Here is a 25018-nt window from a genome sequence, read left to right on the forward strand (position 1 = left end):
GCAGCAAGCGGGGGCTACTCTTTGTCGTGGTGTGCGGGCTTCTCATTGCAATGGCTTCTCATGGCGGAGCATGGGCTCTAGGCGCACGGGCTTCAGTAGTTATGGCTCATGGGCTCAGTAGTTGGGGCGCACAGACTTAGTTGCTCCGTGGTATGTGGGATCTTCCCGGGCCAGGGCCCCAACCCACATCCCCTGCATTGGTAGGCGGATTCTTAACCACTGCACCTCCAGCGAAGCCCCTGTGCTTACTTATTTATGGGGCTTTTATCTTTTGATCTTCAAAACAGTCCTATGAGGTAGGTATGTTTTTTTGTAGACAGGGGAACCAAGACTTAGAAATAAACTGGACACAGTATGAAGAGATTGGAGCTGGCATTTGAACTCTGGCTCATTTAGTTCTGAAGGCAAACTCTGCCTCCATTTCTGATGAGTCTAGTTTAGTGCATGGACCAAAGAATTAGAAACTGGGAGAAACTTTTTCCTTGCAAATCCTCCCACTTTCAAATCCATAGAAATGGAAAGCAGATCGATCCTTGGTTGCTAGGGATTGGGAGGAAATAGGAATGGGGAGTAACTGCTTAATGGTTACAGGATTTCCTTTGGGGTTGATGAAAGTGTTTTGAAACTAGATAGAGGTGGTGGTTGCACAACATTGTGAATGTACCAAATGCCGCTGAATTGTTCACTTTAAAGTGGTTAATTTTACGTTACGTGAATTGCACCTCAAAAAAAAAAAACCCCTCCCACCTCTAGGCAGGTGAATTCCTAAACCAGGATTTGGCGATATTTTTAGAAATCAGGAAGGAGGTTTCTGTTTCTGTCTGTCTCATATGCCTGGCCAGCAGATGAACTGACCCTCATTTGGAGTGTGACCTCAGGTGACTCGTGTCCGGAGGCACCCTATGAGGGTGACATGTCCCCAGCAGCCCTGAGGTCAGCCGTCGCTGCTCTCGCCGCACTCTGCTATAAACACATCCCGGTCTGTTTCTCCCCCATGTGACCATGCACCATGAGATCAGAAATGTACTCTCTCATTCTTCCCCTGGCACAGAGGCTGGTATTTTCAGGCTCTTAATTCATGTCATTAGAATAAATACGAGTTTTGGAGTTTGGAAAGTCAGGCAGCCCTTGTACTGCTGTGCTGAGGCCCTGGTACCCACCCTCTGTGGGGAAGCTTGTTGTAGATCTCTGGGTCTCCACGGGTCACTCTACTCTAAGAGTTGTGAGGTTGTGAGTGGCTTGTGGGAGGATGCAGGGGTGCGGTAGGGTTGAGGGAGATGGCGGGGTCAGAGCTCAGAGGTGGACCATGTGGTCCCCAACTAGAAATCCTCTGTTTAAATAGAAATGAGGAGTTGTTAAGACCTTTGTGTGTAAGTCGAAGGGCAGTTATACTACAAAGATCATGACCATCTCTTCTCTTTGGGGACATCTCAAAATAGAACATCTGATATTGACAAGGAGTTAGAAACTGACTTAAGTGGAAGAGGGAAAAAGAGAGCTCATCTTCACTGAGGGCTTCCTATGTGCTGGACAGCATACTGGAAAGTCTACCCATAGTATCCCTTTTAAGTAGAGATAATTACCTACCCCTTCTGGTGTGCAGTGGAGGGAAAATGATGCTCAGTGACATTAAGTAACTGTCCCAGGGCCACATATCTGGTAAGTGGTAGTGCTGTTGCTCTGGTACCTAGAAAGGCAATGGCCTTAAATGTTTGCCACTGGAAATGAGACTATTGGGAATAAAGCTGCTTGTTTGCACACTAATCTGGTGACCTCTGACCACTTGCCCGACCAGGTAGCGAGTGGGCTGTTTCTGCAGAGACCTCTTTCACAGCGTCCTGCATCAGCCTGTCTTTATCCTGGCCTGGGTGACGGGGTGCTAGCACTTTGTCCAGCCTATCTTTATACAGGCTCTTATCAACTCCAGTGGATGGTACTGGTTCTCCTGACCTCAGCATTCTCATAATTCACTTGGTCAGCAATAGGCTTGGGAGGCCTTTGGGAATGTTTACTGAGACAAGAATTTCCTCAGGGTAGAGCTGCTGGACTATGGCTTGTTGGAAGCACAGTAGTAGATCAAGGTTGACTAAGTCGATCTAAGATCCAGTGGGATTTGTCACTGCCTGTCACCAGCCTATGAGTGGCTCAGCAACTGTCCTATGTGATCTTCATGGACTGAGTTAAGAGGATTTTGGCATTTGACTTAATGAAGGCTTACCTGATAAATCCCACCCACCCCACCAAGGCCTGGCATCCCAAGGCTCTCTGGTGTTTGTGAACCAAATGACTCCAGGGGTGTAGTGTCTATACCAGGCCCCAGACACTGTCTTACTCAGCCCTTTGGAGACTTTGTCTTTTTTCCCTTTCAACTAAAGGTGGATCCTCTATCTCCATCAGACATGTCTCTTCACCATTTCCCTTCACGCTTGTCCCACTTTGGTGCCTGTAACCCTGCTGCACCTCTCACCCCACATCCGGGTATTCCTCTTCCTCTCTTCTACTTAGGTTTATCCAACCTAATATGGTGACTGCTCTCTCCATGGAAAAGAAGATGGAGAGACACAGACAACAATGGAGAAAGATAGTTTGGTGACAGTGACCCTGGTTGGAATCATAGTTGGGGTCTTACCAGCCATTGGCCTCCTTGGTGGGGTGGTCATCCTTGATTGACCCTGGACATAAGACTATTGTCAATAAAGCCAGGGGATCAAGGACCACATATCCTTGAGGGTCTACAGCCACCTCCACCTACTCCAGTCTACACTGGCCTCTCCCTTCTTCATATTCATTAGCTTATCTTGCACACTGAATCCTTGTATAAGTGATTTTTTAAAAATTTTTGTTTAATTAATTTATTTTATTTATTTATTTTTGGCTGCATTGGGTCTTCTTTGCTGTGCACGGGCTTTCTCTGGTTGTGGCGAGCGGGGGCTACTCTTTTGTTGCGGTGCGCGGGCTTCTCATTGCGGTGGCTTCTCTTGGTGTGGAGCACGGGCTCTAGGCACCGCGGGCTTCAGTAGTTGTGGCACTTGGGCTCCGTAGTTGTGGCTCGTGGGCTCTAGAGCGCAGGCTCAGTAGTTGTGGCGCACGGGCTTAGTTGCTCCGCGGCATGTGGGATCTTCCCGGCCCAGGGCTCGAACCTGTGTCCCCTGCATTGGCAGGCGGATTCCTAACCACTGCGCCACCAGGGAAGCCCTGTATAAGTGATTTTAGTGTTCGATGGACCCATAAGTCCCCAGAGGGCAGGAGCTGTGCCTTCTAAGTGTTTGGCCCTTTGCACACAGCACAGTGCTGGGCATACACTGAGTCTAAGATCTTGGTTTGCCTCATTCAAAGGAAATTATACGTAAATTTAAAGTGCAGAGGGTAAATGTATCTCTTGCCACATACGTACTTTCTCCAGAATGTATGGAGCAGATGCTCCCAAAGCTGGGGTACATTCCACAGAGCATTTGTTTCCTGCCTGGGGAATTGGCTTCATCCCCTACTGGACTATGAACTCTGAGTGTAGTTTCCGCATGCTGGACACACTGCCGGGCACATAGTAGGTGCTCATATATTCGAATGCTTGTAGGATGAGTGAACCTTGACCTCACTCGGGTCGGGTTGCTTAGTGTTGCCCTTGCTGTAGCAGGAAGTCCGGCTGTGGCATTTCTGAGGAGGGCTCACTGGCTGTCCCCACCCCCCGACCCCCCACTGTGTCTAGGCGCGCATCGTGTCATTGCGGGAATGAGTTTTGCAACCTGTTTCCTTCAGTAGACTCCCCTCCCTCGGTGCCTTTCTCTGAACTTGTGCTAATGGTGAGCGAAAGGGGAGGGTGGCTCGAGGGCACTCAGTGGGTTCCCACCGTATGTCGGGCACAGTGCTGCATTAAGATAGCCTCTGCCTGGGAGAGGCAGCTCAAGTTGTCAGCTGAGCCACAGGGACCCCCAAGACCCAAACCCAAGGAAAGAGCTGATCCGACTCCTACAGCTTTTCCTGTGCTATTCGGTAGCAAAGATATCACCAGTGGGAAAACATCGAAACCCTGAGGATTTATTTACGGTTATGCTTGCTGGTGGGTCAGGGAACTGTCCCAAGCCTAGCCCTCACCTCCTCTCTGCCAGCCGCCTGACAAACTGGAACTGTTGGGTGTGGCCTAGGAATTGGGCTAGGAAAAACAAATGTGGGAGATTGGTATCTCTTCCCTGTTTTTTTTTGGCTTTTATTTTTTAAGATTTTTTGACGTGGACCATTTTTAAAGACTTTTTTGAATTTGTTACCGTATTTCTTCTGTTTTATGTTTTGTTTCTTTGGCCCTGAGGCATGTGAGATCTTAGCTCCCTGACCAGGAATTGAACCTGCACCCCCTGCATTGGAAGGTGAAATCTTAACCACTAGACCGCCAGGGAAGTCCCTCTGTTTCCTGTTTTAGTTATTTAAGCACTCACAGAATCTTTCCGGGGTGTGGAAATGACTGCTTCGCCACCCTTGGGGTTTTAACAGGGATCCCCTTTGATAATGCTGTCTTCCTGCTTGGCCACACGTGAATGACCCCGTGGAGGTGACAAGGAGGCCCTTTCCCATCTGCCTGGGGGCATCCCGTGGGCTGTGTGCTTCAGAGCACACTGGGTGCCAGGCCCCCAGGGGAGGAGAGCCACCCAGGCCTGGGAACCCGGCCCTGCTTGGTGGAGAAGGCTAGTGCCAGGCGGTGGCCTGAGCAACCAGGCGTTGGTGAGTGACTGAGAAGTTATCTGTAGGCTCGTAGGTTGGGATGTTACACCAGCCTCTGTGCTCAGCAACTGCTGAGAATGTTGAAAGATGCACTTTCGGGCCCCCTTTGACCCCATGACTCAACCTTCACCTTTGGTTTCTTATCCACTAAGGGAATGAATGAAAAACGTTTCCACCCTCAGAGCTGCCATCCAGACTGGCAGGTAATGTGAGTGCAGGGAAAAGGCTACTGATGGAATGTAGCTTTAGTGGTGGGAGAGCTGCACTTCTAGAAACGAGGCTGAGGCTGTATTCTCAGGTGTAGTCACATGAAATGCCACCAACCAAGGTGGTGGAACTTTCTAAGTCAGCTGCCTTAGTCAGAAGTGGGATAATTCAGAGTTGTTCATTTTGCGTTTTTCTTTTTTTAAAAAAAAGCATGCATATTACAGATTAAATGATACATACTCTCAAGTGTTACCATCCCAATAATACCTACTGTAACCTCCCTAATTAAAATTCACCCCCTGCTGTACACTCAATCCTCTTTCCCTAATATAGTTTTTATTCCACAGTATTCTATAATCTAGTTCTTGTTCAGGCTTGTCGCCAAACTCCCAATAAAATACAACCCCACAAGAGCAGGGTTTCACTGCTATATCCCCAGCACCTGGAATGATGCTGATGATATACAGTCAAGCCCTTAAATATCTTTGGCTGAATGACTGAATACTCAAAACTTTCTGGACAATCCATTCATAATTTCTCCTCTTCGGTCTGTCTTTTCCTATGAGGGTTATTCTTTCAGAAACACAAAGTATACACTACACTGTCCAAGTGGGTTTTTTCCTTTCTACTTGGTAGTATTTCACATAGTTCTTTCCTTATCAGTATATACAGACCTGCTTTATTCTCCTTACTACCTGCCAAGAATTCCATTGTGTGTAAGTGCTATAATTTATCTGGTTACTCTCCTATCAAGGAAGGCTTTCCTGGTTTCTGACATTATTAGCAATCCTATAGATTAATGATGATGAACAGAATAGCTCATACCTGAGCCCATGCTTCAGGCATTGTTCTAAGCACCATACAGGTACATGAACTCCTTTAATCATGGTGACAGCCTTATGAGGGAGATACTAGTATTGCCATTTTATGGATGAGAGAACACACAGAAGTTATCTACCCTAGGTCACAAAGCTGACCACAGACAAGGATTAAGTGCAGTGTGACTCAGGGTCCATATTCCTAACCGGTGTCTCAAACAGCCATTTAAAGTGATGCACTTTTTATTGAACTGATGTCTTTCTATGGAATAAATTACTAGTAGGGTCATTAGGTCAAAGGGAACACATTTTAAATTGTGGTAGCGGGCAATGGGCACATCCCTACGGAGGCTGCCCCAAGTTTACGTCTTCGTGATTGATAGTGCATTTTGTACTGTTTCATCATCGCGAATCTAAATGATGGGGAAAAGGCATTTCATTTAAATTTGCATTTTAAAAAACTATAAGTGGAGCTGAATGTCTCTCCCTGGTTTTAAGTAACCTGTTTGTTTTGCCATGAACTTTCTGGTCATGCCCTCTGCCCTTGGTTTTACTGGGTTGTATTTTGTTTTTCATTGACTTCTACACATTTCTACTGAGGAAATGAGCTCTTTGCCTATCTGGAATATTTGATATTTTTTCCAGTTTATCTTTGACTTTGTCTCTGGTATCTGTTCTGCAGGGCAAATATCTTTTAAAGTTTTGTATAGTCAAAGTTGCCAACATTTCCCTTTTATAGCTTCTAGGTTTTGTGTCTGTCTTGAGTCTTCCCCATGCCAAGATTATAAAAAACAATTCTCTCATACTTTTTATCCTCAAATACTCTCATGGTTTTCAATGTTTTATATTTAGTCTTTGATCCATCTCCAATGTATTTTTGTTTTAGGGGTAAGACAGTAATCAACTTTCGGTATTCTCTCTGAATGGCTAGTCACTTGTCTCAACACATTGATTGTAAGTGAAAAAAATCTATCTTGATTTGGACTGCAATTTAGTATATGATAATAGCATCCACTGGGAGTATTTCAGGATTATCTCATTACATAGATTTGTCTATTTATGATCAATAGAAAACTTCTATAGCTCCATAGTAAGCAAGTTTGGTAGTGTTTGGGTAACCTCTCTGCTACCCACCCAATTCCTGTTACTTTTCAAAAACTTTCTGACTATTTTTGTAAGTTTTATTTTTCTGGGTGAACTTTAACTTTTTAATTTCCCAAGAAAATCCTATTGGTCTTTATTAGGGTTGCATTAAATGTATAAATTTATTTAGGGAGATTGGAGCCCTTGACTATTTCAAGTATGTCTTTCCATTATTCAAGTCTTTTTATGTCCCTCGGATGTGAACTTTTTTAATGTAGGTTTTACACATTTATTCTTATATACACTATTGGGAATGGCACCTTTTCCATTATTTTCTAATTAGTTATTTGCACAAAATATAGGAAAGCTATCGACTTTCTGGCTACTGATTTGGTAACTGGCCACCTTACTGAAATATCTCATGGTTTCTAATTGCCTCTTATTTCTTTAGAGAGATTTTAGGATTCCCTTCTCAGCAATTTTTTTTTAAATTGAGAAATATGACAATAAATTTTATCTTGGATATAACTGAATGTTGGCCCTTTCTGACTCATTTAAGATAACATGGGTAGCTGAGGTTTACCCTCCTTAGGAACCAATGCTTTTCCATTTTTTTAATTTTGTATTGAAATATAGTTGATTTACAATGTTGTGTTAGTTTCAGTTGTACAACAAAGTGATTCAATTATACATATATATAAATATATATATTCCTTTTTTACATTCTCTTCCATTATAGGTTATTACAAGATACTGAGTATAGTTCCTTGTGCTATACAGTAGGTCCTCATATCAGCCTTTTCTCTGACTAAGTTTTGCGAAAGAGGATTGTTGTCTCAAATCATGTTATATTTTATTTCTTATTAGAAGAAAACTCCATGTGCTACAAAAGAGTAAACTGGTGTAAGGAAAGGTGAAAACTCCTTAGCTCCAGAGCTCTGAGAAAGCTGGGTGAAGGATCTTGCAATAGAACTCTTAACTGGTTCACAATTATTGCATATAAAGGAAAAGGTTATCAGATCCTCCCAGGTATGCTCATGAGGCTATTGGTTTGTAATGTCCTATTGACCTGTTGCCATTACTTTGGGGTTTGTCTATATATATTAACTATGCAGTTAAGGAATGATATGGAGGGCTCCTAAATTGGGGGTGGCAGAAATTTAGGGAAATAACAATGGAGTCTGGATTAGAACTTAAAGCCCAACCAAGAAAGCAGAACTTTCATATACAGCCTCCTTAATAACACATAGGCCCCTTTGGAGTCATTGTGAGTTGAGAAGATTTGTGACATGGTCTCTAAGAGAGAGTAAGTAATTCAGTATGGAAGAATGTGTTAATTAACTGCGTGTAAGAACTTGGGGACTCTGGTCTCCCTTTTAATGAACTTTCTATCACCTCAGAATGAGCCCATACATGCAAGAGAACAGAAAACCAATTAAGTCCAAATGAGTGTGCCACTTTCTAGAAGGCAGATTCTTTTAAAGCTTATAATTGTAATCTATATCTCATTATTGAATAGAAAATAATTAGTTCTTCAAGACTAAAAGCAAAGATAATTAGTCTTATTGTCCCTTGAATTCCAAAAACCCAGGGCAACAGAATCATGTATTTCTAGGCTGGACCTTTTATCCACTTAACACTGTAGATGACTTCATTTGATAAGATCCATCCTGCAGATTCTTCCAAGCCTGGAGGAGTAGACTGATCCTGACTGGTTTTTGATATATGTTAGAAACACATCCTTTCACCATCCATCATCCCGAACCTAATACCCTGCCAAAATATTGATCAGGAGTACCTATCTCAAGATTGTCCAGAGTGACTTTTGATGATTTAAGATTGAAGAGTTTGGGGGTGGGAGAGTTTTATTAAGGGAAAAGTGGGTCAACTGAAAGTATTTAGAACAGATAATTCTGACCTAGAAAACTGGTCATTTATTCAGCAACCACTCATTGAAAGTTTACTGTGTGCCAGGCATGGTGCAGGCATTGGAAGCACAGCAGTGAACAAAACAAAAATCCTTGTTCCAATTAAAGCACCAGTTCAGTAGGGGCAATGGACCATAAGGGACCAGGACTATTTCAGATAGCAAACAGTGACATGGAGAAGAGAAAGCAGGGTCCATAATAGTGACTGAGGTGGAAAGGGCAATATTAAATAGGGTGATCAGAGAGAGCCCCTGAGGAAATGACATTGGAGTTGAGATCTGACCTATAAGCAATACACAACCATTTCAGATCTGGGGAACAGTGTTTCAGGCAAAAAGAAGAGCAGATACAGAGACCCTAAGATGGGAGTGGACTTACGCTTGAAGAGCAGAATACACAGCAGAAAAATAAAATCTTTTAAGTGAAAGGGACTATCAAAAGACAAATTATTTATAGACTATAGGGATAATCTGAAAGATTCATAGCAATAAACATAGTTGACCAAAAACATGAATATTAGAGTAGAAGGGGGTCATTTAAGGACTTTATCCAAGGAAAATGAGACAATGAAGACATGCTGCCCCAAATCTTCAAAGGAGCAAAACCCAAAGCTGATATGGAGGGTGGTCATAACCTAGGTACCAAGGCTGGTCCTGGGAGCTTGCAAGCAGGTATGAAGGCAGGAGGTGTCCTTCAGCAAGCTTGGGAATTCAACATGTCAGGAGCCAGATGAGTAATGTTGGCTGCGGCCATTCAAACCACAGAGGAAGTGAGGACCCTGGAGAGTGAGTCAAGGGGAAGGGCTGAGGACAGATGGGCATCCTGGGGTATGGGACTAAGGCATGTCACTATTACCACATCAGAAAGCGGAGGAAGCTTCCCACTTGGGGCCAGCCTGTGGCTTGTTCAACCATCTGTAGATAACCTCAAACAAGAACTCCCAGATACAGTGTAACACCGCTCTCCTTCCTCTTTTCTTTACTGCTATTGCACTTGTCCCTACTCCATTCTTTCCCAACTGGGAGTGACGTTAAGGGAAGAGGAAAAGCTTGCAGGGGGTTCTGTGGAGTGACCGATCCAGGATTGTAATTTGAGTGACACAGGACACATGACGAGAGAGATGGTGGCTTCTCCCCTTGTTTACTTGAACATATCTGGAAGTGTTCATGGTTTCTAAAGTTTGGAATGGCAACCAGTCCAGTAGTGGTGTAACCTGAAGGTCTTGCCTTCTCTCAGACCCTTGGTTTCTCCCATTTAAACAGTGAGAGAGTTACATGATATGGTTGCAAATCTTCTCTAGTGCTAGCATCCTAGGTTCAAAATGTGTGCGTGTGTGTTGTGCATTAAAAAGGAGACTATCAATATGGTGAAAAGACAACCTACACATTGGGAGAAAATATTTGCAAATCATATATCTGATAAGGATCTAGTATCCGGAATATATAAAGAAGGCTTACAAGTCAACAACAAAAAGACAAACAGCCCAATTTAAAAATAGGCAAAGGACTGCAATAGACATTTCTTCACAGAAGAAATACAGATGGCCAAAAAGCACATGAAATTTGCTAAACATCATTAGTCATTAGGGAAATGCAAATCAAAATCAAAATGAGATGTCATTTCACACCCATTAGAATGGCTATTATTTTTTTTTTTTTAAAGAAAAGAAAATAGCAAATGTTGGTAAGGATGTAAAGAAATTGGAATCCTCTACATTGCTGGTTGGAATGTAAAATGATAGAGCTACTGTGGAAAACAGTTTGGTGGTTCTTCAAAAAATTAAATGTAAAATTACCATGTGACCCAGCAATTCCACTACTATTTACCCCAAAGAATTGAAAATAGGTATTCAAACAAAACTTGTATACAAATGTTCATAGCACTATTCACCACAGCCAAAATGTGGAAATAACCTAAATATCTACCAACTGATGACTGGATCAGCAACATGTGGTCTATCCATACAATGGAACATTCTTCAGCCATTAGAAGGAATGAAGTACTGATACATGCTAAACCTTAAACATGGATAAACCTTAAAAATATTATGCTGAGTGAAAGAAGTTAGACACAAAGAGTCGCATATTACATGATTCCTTTATACGAAATATTCAGAGTGGGTAAATACATGGAAACAGAAAGTAAATTAGTGGCTGCCAGGGGTGAGGGGGAGGAGAGAATGGGAGTTACAGTTTAATGGTTTCCGCTTTTGGGGTGATGAAAACGTTTTGGAAATAACTAGAGATGGTGGTTGCACAACACTGTGAATGTATTAAATGCTGCTAAATTGTACATTTTAAAACTGGTTTATTCTATGTTATATGAATTTTACCTCAATTTTTTACAATGTGGGGAGGCAGGGAGGAAGCATCTGAAATTCTGTGTATATCCTATTTGGATACCTGGTCAGCAATAGCAAACAAAGTGAGTAAGCTATTTCAGTTGACAAATAGATACATCTTTCAGTGTTTTCTGCCAATAAAGTCCCTTGCCAGTGTAGGCAAGGTAGTGAAGTGGCCAGGCTCATCCCATTTGTGGGCAGTAGGACAGGAGTATACCTAAAAGGAGTGCTCAAGAATTGGCAGACCGTGGTCTGGATTAAACCAGATGTGTTTTCGTTTATCCCATACCAGACCCTTACTAATGGAGCCAGAAGTTAAAATTGAGGTTTCATAAAAATCCAGTGTTCCAGGTTTTCTAGGGAGTAAAGAATCTGACCATCTGGTGACCCTGGGCTCACATTACTACATGGTAAGAATCAGCCAGGGTGGACAGCAGGTGCCACCTTTAGGCTGTTCATGGGTTCTTTCTCTCTCTCTCCTCCCTTTGTGTTACCTGCCAGGCAATTCACCCTCCTTCTTCCCCCATCCCACACTACCACATTTCACCTTTAGACCCTCTTTTGAAGACGTTGTTTGCAAAGTCTCCCATTAAGTCTCCCACTGAAATGTAAAGCTGCCATGTGTAAGAAGAGGGCAAAAGTCCTCAGTGCAACAATCTGTTCTTGTATCCAAGAAGGGAGGTGCAGGTAAGAATCTTTTACTTGAGGAGGGATGAAGGTAAAGGGCAGAATCCCAGATTCTAAGGTACCACCAGACTGGTGGCAGTACCCCAGGCTGAGGAAAGGGGTTGGCAATAGGCAGAGATGGCTGAGCACAAAGCAGGTTTCCCCTCCCTTTGGCATTGCTACCTGTCCTGTGAATTTTGCAGCTTCCCCTGGGGCAGCCCGCCTTCTCAGCCTGGGGTGGGTGGCCGGCCTTGGAATGGTGTCCCGCATGGCTGGCTCTTTAACATGCTTTGCCTCCTGGACTGCCTTACCACACAAGTTTGGCCAAGGCTGGATTACAAAAATCCCAGAATCCTGGCAGGTGGTCATAATAGCACCTGTTGTTAGGTAAACTAGCACCTTTGGGGTCTGGCTTTTTTTTAATCTTCCTTTTCGTTACCTAAACACAATGTGGAAGAAACCAAAGAGTTGAGACAGTCATCCCAGTCTCTGGAAGTCCAATTTTCCTCCATAAAATGGAAAGGAACTACTCTAAACTTAGGTAATAACCAATCAAGGGGTAGAAAAATGATGAAAAGTGACTCAGGGCTTCTTGTGACTGTTACTGTTCCCACACAAAATTTCTAGGCTTTATAGCCTTTGTTAGAGTGGAATGAACTGTTTCCCTTAATGGCGAAAGTTCCAGATGCCAGCTAATGGCAGCTGTCCCAAAGCTCTAAGGGTGGCTATGACTTTTTATCGGACTTGCTTTGCTCTCTTTCTTTTGAGTAGGAATGTTTGGTTTCATCTCTGAGATATAGGGCGTTGCAGTAAACTTTAAAGAATACAAAATCTGAAATGCTTTTGCTGTGACCTGTAAGGTGCCAGATGAATTCAGTCTCCTTGAACTGTGTGGCTAGACTCTATAAGGAAAAAATGGGTTGTGATTTTGTAGATTTTAATGGGGAAGCAGCAGTGGCAAATGGTGAGTGACCTTGGACAAGTCACTACTTCTGGGAGTTTCTATTTTCTTTGTCTGTAAAATGCGATTTCAATTAGATAATCCATGCAAACAACACAGCTCAGTGCCTGGCATAGAGTTGGTGCTCATTTGTTTGATGCTGTTATTGTCCTAGTCAAGTCTGAAAGTTGTGAGGCAAGATGTGGGAGAGACGGCTTCAGCGAGAATAAGTTCCTAGGACCCACTCAAATGTTAATGCCTCCTGTTAGAGAAGTTTGAAGCTGGAAACTACAAGAAAAGCTGAGCTGTGGGGGAAGACTGTTTCTTTTGGTTCGCTGAGATCACTTCCCGGCCTAAATCTTCAATGCTCACCTGCTACCATGTGTCAGGCCCATTCTCCTGCATCCTTCCTGCAGACCTGGCTAAAGTTGCCTCCAATAAAAATGGTTCCTCCAGGCTCCCTGGAGGAGAGGATTTTGGACCTGGCAAGTTGTGATGCTGTTGATCTCTGAGACCCACCCCCGCCGATGGCTCAGAAAAGAAAGCAATGAGCAAGGCATATCTGGCCAGCAGGAAATGTCTTTCACAGGAGAATGCTTAATTTCTAAGATGGGTGGTGTCACCTCTCCTGAGGTTCCCTCTTCTGTCTGGTTATACTAGGGAGATGCAGTTGCAAGAGTCCTTCGTGACCCTCAGTCTGCTTGGGCAGGGGGAGCTCTCTGGAGCCCCCTCCTCTGACTACCAGCTTATTTTGGGTCCAGAGGGCTTCTTCTAGGCTTTGACAGTCAAAAAATTAAAGGGTAGTCCTTTCTCAAAATTGTCTGGGAAATGATTAACCTGTTTCCTTTGATCCTTTCCGCCTTGTGGGAGGACAGTCAAGTAGGAAGGGTAGAGAATGCATTCTACTATTCTCGACAATGTTAAGGTAAACAGTGGGAGAAATTCAGCTGCTAAAGTGGTCCAACCCTGGTTATTTGGAGGGCTAGAAGCTGTGTGTGTGTGTGTGTGTGTGTGTGTGTGTGTGTGTGTGTGTGTGTGTTCTTTCTGTAAACATAGAGCTATTGAGTAAAAATATATGGCCATTTCCTCTAACTTTTTCTTTCCTTCTTTTTTTTTTAGGCCTGAATTTCCTGCTGCTATTCACAAAGATGCTTTTTATCTTTAACTTCTTGTTTTCCCCACTTCCAACTCCGGCATTGATCTGCATCCTGACCTTTGGAGCCGCCATATTCCTGTGGCTGATTAACAGACCTCATCCCGTGTTGCCTCTTGTTGATCTGAACAAGCAATCGGTGGGACTCGAGGTAACTTACCCAGCACCTTTTCAGTTTGTCAAACTTGATCAAGCACAAACTAATTCAAGACCTGAGGATCACTGGTGAAGGAGACTGGGGGTGGGGGGGTAGTATGGGAAAATAAGTCTTCTTGGTTAGCAAAAAACCCCAAAATCTATATGTCAAAATTTCTAGTCATGGCATATTTTCCTTTGTAATAAAAATGAAATCACAGCTTTTACTGGTTTTATGATGCCAGTAATCTAGATCCGGGGTTGGCAAACTACAGCCTGAAGGCAAAATCCACCTTTTTCTGTGTGAGTAGCAAGCTAAGAATGTTTTTTATATTTTTCAAGGGATATGTAAACAAAAATTAAAAAGAGTGATAGATCATATGTGTTCCACGAAGCCTAAAGCATTTACAAAGCCCTTTACAGAAAAAGTTTGCTGACCCACGATCTAGATGATGGAGTCAGTACTTTGGGGACAGGAGAACATGTTCATCAAGACACCCAGTGTCTGAGAATAGTAAAGAAGTTATTGAGTTAAATACCAGCTTTGAGTTAATGTTCCCTCTTAAAACGACAGACATTGAACTGGGCTTTTCCCCTCAATTCCCTGACTTCTCAGCAAATCACACTGCCTCCTGTATCTCTGAGCTAAGGGAAAGCTCCAAGAGTTTTCTCTCATGATTTTTCATCTTCAACCCTTTTCAGAGAAAAAAGCATTCCTGTTCCTTTGTAAAGCTAACCCCTTCTGATCTTTTTACAAACTCTGTTCTTCTACTCGGGAATCTTACTCCAGTTGCCTCCGCTCTCCGCCCCCCTCCTTTTATTTGGAAGATTTGCAGCAGCACCTTCCTGCCCTGCTGATGGTGCTGCTTCAGGCCACCATCTCTTTTCAAGCCTCCCTTTTCCCCCGAGTCTTTCAGAGCAGTCCATTTGTTGATTCCCTCTTCTGAACTTCAACCCACTGAGATCTGACCTTTATCACTACCATCTCCCCAGACTTCTCTGCATCACTCATAATCTAACTTCTTAATTCAGTGATTCTTCAGCCTCTTCCTTTCAATTGACTTGACACTTCTTCGTTCCTAAAACTTCTACGTTTGCCTTTCATCGTATCCTTCAATGAGATTTCTTCCTAAGAAGGAAAGATTTCTTTCTTTGTCACTTAGGTTCTTTCCTCTCCTCATCCTACAGTGTCGGTCTCACCATCTCTTGATTCCTCTAAAGCAGGGGTTGGCAAACATGTTCTGTGAAGGCCAGACAGTGAAGAGTTTAGGCTTTGCAGACCACGTGGGTTGTGTTGCAACTACTCAACTCTGCTGTTATAGCGTGAAAGCACAGAAAATATGTAAATGAATGCGCATGACTGTGCTACAGTATAATTTTATTTTACCAGTGACAAGCTATGTTTGGCCCCAGATTATAGTCTGCCAATCCCTGCTTTCAATCCTCACTGCTTTTGAGAAAATCCCTCCTCTTCTATGACATGAATATGTACCTAAAAGGCTACGACACCCAAATCTGACTTTCTACTTCTGACCTCTCCGGTGAGTTCCAATCTATCTCAGTGACACTCAGGTACCTCAGGCTCCACACATCTTTGTACTGCATGTCTTCTCCCTTACACACACACAGACACACACACACACACACACACACACACACACACATGCACGCATGCGCCCTTTCCCGCTTCCCCTCCTGCTCTAGCTCAGTTAAATGCATCTCTTCTTACCCAATTGCCTAAAGTTGAGTTGAGTCATCTTTCGTCCTTCCTACTTCCTCAGTGCATCTATGTAAGTAGACAGCAAGACCCCATCTTTCTTTTCTAGAAAAAGAACTTCATTTCTTTTTTTTTTAATTTATTTTTTTAAATGGTTTTTTTTTGGCTGCGTTGGGTCTTCGTTGCTTTGCGCAGGCTTTCTCTAGTTACAGCGAGTGGGGGCTGCTCTTCATTGTGGTGCGCAGGCTTCTCATTGCAGTGGCTTCTCTTGTTGCAGAGCACAGGCTCTAGATGCGTGGGCTCAGTAGTTGTAGTGCATGGGCTCTAGGGCACAGGCTCAGTAGTTGTGGAGCATGGGCTTAGTTGCTATGTGGCATGTGGGATCTTCCCGGATCAAGGCTCGAACCCGTGGGCCCTGCATTGGCAGGCAGATTCTTAACCACTGCATCACCAGGGAAGTCCCAAAAGAACTTTACTTCTGATGTCTTGACTTAATGTGACATCTGATGGAAATCTCCTGATGCTCCAGATTAAGTCAGATCTCTTGTTATAGCCTCATGGATTACCTTGTACTTTTATAGCCCTTATCTTGGTAGTAATTTACAGTTTTGAATGCTTATTTAATTGATGTCTATGCTTCTCTAAACTAACTTTCATGAGGGTTGAACCATGCCTATAGCTCTTACTGCAGCTGCAGTATCTAGATCAGGGCCTGATCCTGTAGTTCCACTGACATTTCTAGACAAATCCCTAGCTACTCCCTCTTTCTCAAATACCCTGTTCTCGAGCTTCCCACCAGAATCTTCAGTGTGTTTTCTTGCCTCTGTACCTTCTTTTTTAAATTTTAATTGAAGTATAGTTGATTTATAATACTGTGTTAGTTTCAGGTGTACAGCATAGTGTTTTTTGTTTTTTGTTGTTTTTGCAGATGATATTCCATTATAGGTTATTATAAGACACTGTATAACTCCCTGTGCTATACAGTCAATCCTTGTTGCTTCCTCTGTGCCTTTATTCAGGCTATTCCTTCACTTTGAATTACCCTCCTTTCCCTCTGCTCTATGAAACCACATCATTTTGGTAAATGCTTACTTATCTTCAAAGTCTCTATTGAAATATTATTTCTTCTCTGTAGCCTTTCTACTTGATACAGAATTGTTCACTTCATTCATCTCTCAAAACAATTATTACAGCATGTACATCACAGTATTATATTTCCATGTTTTTCCCCTCTCACCCTACCCCAGCTCCAAAAACTCCCATTTATGGGGTGCTCATGGGCAGTAATTTTGTCTTAACTCACTTTGCATCTACAGTAGTTGCTCAGTGACTGGAACATAGTATGCATTTGATAGATGTTTAAACTTAACATGATTTTTCAAAAACGATATAACTATAATACTATCTCTTTTGTGTGTGTGTGTGTGTGTGTGTGTGCACGCACGTACGTGTATGCCTAGGGAGGTGGGGGGAGATTGCCAAAAACATAACTGTGACAATCTCTGGATTTCTCTGATATGAAGACACCACAGTTTTGAGATTTAAAAAATTGACTGATTGAGTACTAAAAGGGTCATCGCTGTGACCTCAATAGTCAGTGTTTATGTTCTTTTCAATTCAATCCATAAGGGTTTGGAAAGGGTGGGGAAAGACTCGGTCTTAACCTAAACTTGGTCTTGTGTCTTAGGGAGGAGCACGGAGAGGTCCTTGCCAGGACAATGACCTAATACGTTACTACTTCTCAGATGCCAAGACGATGTATGAAGTTTTCCAAAGAGGAATTGCCGTGTCTGGTAAGCCTGGCCGTCTCACCTTGCCTGTAAGACCAAGGTGGGGTCCTGTTCCATACATCTCCTTCCCAGTCTCACTTCTAAAACTCTAGCTGTTTAAATGTGGTGGTCCAAGAAGAATCACAAATACAGCGTGGAGGGGACGTGAGCGCAGTATCAGGATGGGTGCTGTAAACTGTCTAGTAGGACAGACTTGGGTTTGAAACCCAGTTCTTCTATTTCCAGCTGTGTGACTTTACATAAACCACTTTGCCTTTCTGAATCTGTTTCTCACTTAACACAAGGAGAACTTCCTGGCTACATTGTTGTTAAAGAGTTAACAGTAGGAAAGTATTTTGATTAATTCACTAGTACATTTTATTTGTTTAGGAACATGCTTTTTATAAATGCAATTCCCTGCATTATAGAATCTGAGCCAGAATTAGTATTCAGGCCTCCTGACTTCTTACCTTGCCCTTGCCCCCCAGTGCCGTACTACTGGCCCATGCTGCTGCTCATAGTATCACAGAAGGTAATTATCTTTTGGACTTTCTTAGAAACATCACCACATGACCTTTGGTAGGTTCATTTGGAAAATATCAAAGCTCAGTAATTCTATCTTGTATCATTGAACATGATGCTAGGTACACTAGTTTCCTTTCAAAATCAACTAGCTTATAACTCTCCCTATAACTTTTTTCTTTTGGGTGATATTCAGTCCAGGCGGAGGTTTACCTCTGTGACTTCTTCTCATCCCTTCCCTTCTACCTTTTAATTATGACTACGACAATATTTAATAGTCGAGTGCTAACCAGCCTATAGTATTGCACAGATATCATCTACTTTATCTTCCCTACATCACAGGGATTAGTTGCTACCACCCCCATTTTTATTTATTTTTATTTTTTAAATATTTATTTATTTGTTTGTTTGTTTTGGCTGCACCACATCTTAGTTGCGACATCGTTGTTTGTTTTTTTGGTTTCTTTTGGCTACGCTGGGTCTTTGCTGCTGTGCGCGGGCTTTCTCTAGTTGCGGCGAGTGACGGATACTCTATGTTGTGGTGCACGGGCTTCTCATTGTAGTGGCCTCTCTTGTTGTGGAGCACAGGCTGTAGGCGTGCAGGCTTCAGTAGTTGTGTCACATGGGCTCAGTAGTTGTGGCACACGGGCGTAGTTGCTCCGCGGCATGTGGGATCTTCCCGACCAGGGATGGAATCCGTGTCCCCTCCGTTGGCAGGTGGATTCTTAACAACTGCGCCACCAGGGAAGTCCCTCACCCCCATTTTTAAAAGCGAGGAAACGGAGACTCCGAGATTCAGGAACATTTAGAAGGAGACAGAACTAGAAAATGTTGACACTGATACTGAAATCTAAATCTGTCTGTCTGGCTAGATTATTCTATTTTATGTCAGCTCTTAAGTGTTTTATAAAAGTTGTTGCACCTCCAGACAATGAAAGGTTTTTTGTAAGGAAAACTTGTATCTGAAGTCTCCAAAGGGGCCTGTACTTACTATTTCTGGCTCCAAATTAGTACTGATTTAGACTTCCAGGCAAATAACAAACACAAACCAATGCAACCATTAGTTTTATTTATTTGACAACTTAAGATAGTATATAGCTAATACAATAGACTTCCCTTTGGGATTTTCCATTTTTTGAAGTTTTCTTCACTGAGCATGTGTTGTTATTGTAACTAGAAACAAGTCATTGAGCATGTAATATGTGGCACATAACACTGCTTCATTTAGAAATTTTATTTCAATACTCAATTAAAACTAAACAGATAAAGTTAAAATGGCTTCTCATGTAAGTAGGCATGAAAAATCCAGCCTGGCTATTTCCATAGAAAAATGACACGTCTGTTTACAAACCGGGATTGAATACATCAGCCCTAACCTCTATCTTTAACCCCTACCCAGTAGATGATCCATGTTGAGAATCACCTGCAGATAATGTTTAAAATATAGATCCTCTGGCTCCACTGTGTTGGTTTTTTTTAACTTAATTTTATTTATTTATTTTTGGCTGTGTTGGGTCTTCGTTGCTGAGTGCGGGCTTTCTCTAGTTGGGGCGAGCAGGGGCTCCTCTTCGTTGCAGTGTACGGGCTTCTCATTGCGGTGGCCTCTCTCGTTGTGGAGCACGGGCTCTAGGCACGCGGGCTTCAGTAGTTGTGGTGCGTGGGCTCAGTAGTTGCGGCTCATGGGCTCTAGAGCGCAGGCTCAGTAGTTGTGGCGCGTGGGTTTAGTTGCTCCGCGGCATGTGGGATCTTCCTGGACCAGGGATCGGACCCATGTCCCCTGCATTGGCAGGCAGATTCTCAACCACTGTGCCACCAGAGAAGCCCTTCACTGTGTTTTACTGAATTAGAATTCCAGATAGTTTGACCTAAGAATATGAGTTTTTAACAAAGCTTTCCAGGGATTCTGCATGCCGGAGTTTCAACTCTACCCAGCTTTGGGACCCAGTTTTGCTGAGAAGTTGTTAATGGGTGGATTCTTTTTAGATGGCCACATCTTAGAACAGAAGAAGATCTAAGTTGCTAAAGTTAATCAAAGGCTAGGCTGTTGCCTGGTCAGGACTTTGGCTAATCAGACTGAAGCTGATTAGGGCACAGAGTTTAATGAAACCCCAGTTGGTGCCCCTTTGGGCCAATTATTTGACTTGTTCCTTGGTCATGGGCCTCTGCTAGTATTTTCATCAAGAGGGAAGTGATAAGGAGATGCAGTATAGTTTTTCCCACCTTCACCAGCTCTGCCCCTTACTGAGTGAGCTTGAAGCTGTCCAGCCCTTCATGATTCTTGGTACCATGGGGATAACACTAGTTATTGGGAAGACCCAATGAGTTAAAATGCCTAGCACAGAGTAAGCTAGGTACCATAAATGGTACTTATCACTGGTGATTAATGTCAGTACAAACAATCCCATTGGTAGAGCACCAGTGGCACACACTCTAGGCTGGAGCAGTGGCTGTGAACTCTAAAGCAGGACTTGCGTGGCTTCAGGGAAAGTCTCAGTCTGAGACTTGACTTCTTGAGCGTTCATGCAGCTGCTTCAGCAGAAAGAAAAAGAACTAACGTTTCCCGTGGACAGTCTCCACATTCATTATTTAAAAAAAAAAAATATCTCTTTAATCAGAGTGGCTATCTCTTTCCTGCTTTCTTTCCTTTTTCCTCTGTCACTTAGTCTGGAAGTTCACTTATTTACCTCTGAATTCCTAGTAACCTTCTCTTTGAATGCTTCCTTTGGGCTAGACCTGAATTCCTCTCGGCAATTTGGCTAAATCCTCTATGTAAAATTTCCTTCTCTTCTGCTTTTCTATTTATAACTCAGTCTCATTCTGGCTTAGATGTGGGGTCTTCTCGGCCAGTTAGAGTTGTTCCTTAGCCTAACATATACCATGACTTTTGTGGCTTCTGTGGCTGCAATTACTATTTACTCTAGTAAGTGGATGTTCCCAGACTTATTGTAATTTTAAATAAGGCTGAGTAGTTTCAATGTTCAGAAGTGTAATTCTTCTATTGTCAAATGTAAGACAATAAATGTAAGTTGTAAAAATATTGATGGCCAATGTAAGTGTGTGTACATGTGTGCTCCTGTATGTACTCGTATGTGTGTGTGTTCTTGCAGTTCTTTATGAGTCTCAGTATCTCAGAAGACACGCTCATACAAATGGGCAAAGTACATTACCAGATAAAACTTAACAAATGAGGGAAAAGGTCCCACTTTAATAGCTGTTAAAGAAACCTAGACTAAAGCAATAACTTTCTAAAAAATTATTTATTTATTTGTTTGTTTATTTATTTATTTATTTTTGGCTGCTTCGGGTCTTAGTTGTGGCCCACGGGCTCTTTTCATTGCGGCATGTGGGTGTCTCTCTAGTTGTGCGGGTTTTCTCGTCTCTAGTTGCGGTGCACGGGCTCCAGGGCGCGTGGGCTCTCTAGTTGTGGCACACGGGCTTAGTTGCCACATGGCATGTGGGATCTTAGTTCCCTGACCAGGGATGGAACCTACATCCCCTGCATTGCAGAACAGATTCTTTACCACTGCACCTCCAGGGAAGTCCCTAAAGCAATAACTTTTAAAACCTATTTAACCAGAAGACATATTAAAAAGAGACTATTTAGTGTCTATGACTTGATATATTGCTGGTTGGAGAAAAGCAAATTGTCACAGCTGCTTCATCAAGCATTGTGGTGCCAGGTATCAAAAACCTGAGCCGTCTGACCAACCACCCTCACTCTCAGCCGCTGCCACCCTTCCTAACCCAGTTATTTCATTTAAAATACTGTATTCTAAGAAAATTTTCTAACTTTGAAATGATCAATTGGAAAATATGCATCATACCATTACCATTACCAAGATTGAGGTGTCAATCTTGGAAACAATCTCAATGCCCATAATGAGATAAATTCAGCTATATAGTAGAACCCTTCATTACTTGGCCATAATAAGGCCATTGAAATCTCTACAGAGAAGAAATAATAACAGGGGAATATTTATATCAAATGGGGGAAGGAAGCAGGATACCAAAATATACATGTGGAATGAATATAACCCTGTAGAACTATCAAAGGAAGTATGAAAGAAAATATCAGCCTTAATAATGGTGTTTATGTGATGAGATTATTCATGATTTGTATTCTGATTTTTTTCTAAATTGTTATGAACATATATTTCTCTCATTGTAGGGAAGCTCAATCCAAGATTATCCGATATAGTCTATTAGTGTTTACTTGTGGGCTTTTGTTTGTTCATGTCATGTGGGCTAGTCCATACTCATGGCTTTCCCCAAATGCCTGTTACCACGGAGGTCACACATTCCAACATGGAACCACCCTTGTTTTGTAGCATTTCCCAAGTGTTTCAAATGTAGTTTGCAAGGCTCCCTCTGCCTTTGAGAACTGAGTACTTACTGCGTTTGAATTTCCTTGGCACATAAGAGAAGCTCACGTCTTTACTGGATTTATCCTTTGTGTCTTGTCTCTTCCTAACCTCCTTTAACCTTCTCTGGTCCAAAGAATTTTCAGCTGGAGCTGATTTTCATTTAATGTTATGTTTTTAGACAATGGGCCTTGCTTGGGATATAGAAAACCAAACCAGCCCTACAGATGGCTATCCTACAAACAGGTAAGTCAGGCCCATGATTTTGGATAAATTCTTTTGCTTGTGTGGTATCTTGAGCTAATATGATCTCTTTTGGGTCTTGACTGCTTTTTTTTCTCTCTCTTTACCTCTCTCACTTGTAGGTGTCTGATCGAGCAGAGTACCTGGGCTCCTGTCTCTTGCATAAAGGATATAAGCCATCACAAGAACACTTTGTTGGCATCTTTGCTCAGAATAGGCCAGAGGTAACCATGTTGAAATTAACTCAAGGAAATGAGTCAGGGCTAAGTCTAAAGACTTTAAACCCTACCCCAAATCCAGCACTCTGACACTTGCTGATGACTTATCAAAGCTGTTTCAAGACCTCAGATTCTTTAAGTATTGTTGCACTTAAAAGTTACAGTGCAGGACCTCTTTAATCCTGGTTGAATGTCTAGTGCTATTTGCTAGGTGACTGGACTTCTCTTACATGTCTCCCATTATGTGTCATTTTAAGTCAGTCTGTTGTATGAAGAAGATAAGGGAGCTATGAAGGACTGGCAAGTAAGATCTTGAGGATGATGTGGAAAGGGATGAGTTTGTACTAGAATGGGAACTTGCACATTGTACGTGAACTAGCAACCAAGGCATCCATTGCTACTGAGACCAGCTGTAGCCATCTTTCCACAGTGGTTTGAAAACAGATTTTAGACATTAAGATGATTGGAATTAAGCTTATCTTCAAGTTCAAGTTAAGTCATTAGACCCAATATCCTCAGAGAAAGCCTTTGTATGTTTCAGAAGAGTTGGATGACATGTGCTCACCTGAGCCAGTTGCTTAACTAAAAATCCAAGAGGGCCCCGGCTGCACTTTTAGGTGCATCTACATACTTCATCTTCATTACACCCAGCCTCAGTAAGAAGAGATATCCTTGACTCTAGTTCAGGAACTTAACACCAAACCTAGTATCTTAATCTACTAGGGCTGCCATAACAAAATACCACAGACTGGTGACTTAAACAACAGAAATTAATTTTCTCACAGTCCTGGAGCTTGGAAGTTCAAGATCAAGGTGTCAGCAGGTTTGGTTTCTCCTGAGGCCTCTCTTCTTGGCTTGCAGACGGCTGCCTTCTTGCTGTGTCCTCACGTGACCTTTTCTCTGCCATCCCTTGTGTTTCTTTCTCTTCTTATAAGGACAACAGTTATATTGGATCAGGGCCCCATCCTTATGACCTCATTTAACCTTAGTTACCTCCTTAAAGGCACTATCTACAAAAACAATTGCAGTGGGGTTAGGGCTTCAACATGAATTTTAGGGGGAACACAATTCAGTTCATAATGCCTAGACTGACATTCAAGGCCCACCATTAGCAGATTCTGGCCCACCTTTCCAATTCATTTCCTGTCACTTTTTATGCTTTCTAATGTGTACTTAGTGATGTCATGCGGTCCTATATTTGTTCATTCATTTCCTTCTTCCTTGAATACCTCCTCTGCCTCCATCTCCATAACCAAATCCTACCTGTCTTTCAAAGCCCTGCCCAATTTCCATCACTTTTCCCAAAGCAGTCCCAGATAGCCTACCCCACCCCTGAGTGTGACTCTACCTCCTTAAGACTCCCTAATGCTTTCCATAACACTTATGGATAGAACTTATTACACTCTCCCTTTGTTTTATAGTTGTCTCTGCACCTATCTTATCTTCTTTATTTAATTATATTTTATAGCATCAGCAGTGGCAGTCCCTAGGGCATCACAAAAATGGTGATTTTTTTTTATCACAGAGCCACCAAATAAGCATTTGTTGACTAAATGACTGAATTAGTACATCTCCTTTTCAAAGCATAAGCTATTCCTTATTTGAACTTCTCTCCATACAGTGGGTCATCTCTGAGTTTGCTTGTTACACGTACTCCATGGTAGCTGTCCCCCTGTATGACACCTTGGGAGAAGATGCCATCATATACATTGTCAACAAGGGTAAAACTTTGCTATTACATTTTTTTTAACATCTTTATTGGAGTATAATTGCTTTACAATGGTGTTATTTTCTGCTGTATAACAAAGTGAATCAGCTATATGTATACATATATCCCCATATCTCCTCCCTCTTGTGTCTCCCTCCCACCCTCCCTATCCCACCCCTCTAGGTGGTCACACAGCACCGAGCTGATTTCCCTGTGCTATGCGGCTGCTTCCCACTAGCTATCTATTTTACATTTGGTAGTGTATATATGTCAATGCTACTCTCTCACTTCGTCCCAGCTTATCCTTCCCCCTCCCCATGTCCTCAAGTCCATTCTCTACGTCTGCATCTTTATTCCTGTTGCTATTACATTTTAACTTGATTCTTTCTTGATGCTGAGTAATTCCTCATTATCTGCTTTTGTTAGCAGACTTAGAATGCTGTGACCAGAAAAATGCTCAAGTCTCCCTTGTCCTGTAGTACCTATGATATAATTT

The 25018-nt window shown here is 42.5% G+C and overlaps 1 protein-coding gene across 2 annotated transcripts in view; it reads left to right on the forward strand.

The window, feature by feature from the left end:
- The window catches only part of ACSL5 (acyl-CoA synthetase long chain family member 5), a 43642-nt gene that overhangs the window by 4244 nt on the left and 14380 nt on the right, over window positions 1–25018 (forward strand). For both annotated transcript variants that reach the window (XM_068548551.1, XM_068548550.1), the window contains exons 2-6: window positions 13816–14000; window positions 17389–17494; window positions 22535–22599; window positions 22719–22820; window positions 24436–24535. In XM_068548551.1, coding sequence (XP_068404652.1) covers window positions 13845–14000; window positions 17389–17494; window positions 22535–22599; window positions 22719–22820; window positions 24436–24535 — 529 coding nt within the window. In that variant the 5' untranslated portion in view covers window positions 13816–13844. The remainder of the gene's footprint in view (window positions 1–13815; window positions 14001–17388; window positions 17495–22534; window positions 22600–22718; window positions 22821–24435; window positions 24536–25018) is intronic.

The sequence above is a fragment of the Eschrichtius robustus genome, chromosome 7 (assembly GCF_028021215.1).
Source record: "Eschrichtius robustus isolate mEscRob2 chromosome 7, mEscRob2.pri, whole genome shotgun sequence".
Taxonomy (NCBI): domain Eukaryota; kingdom Metazoa; phylum Chordata; class Mammalia; order Artiodactyla; family Eschrichtiidae; genus Eschrichtius; species Eschrichtius robustus.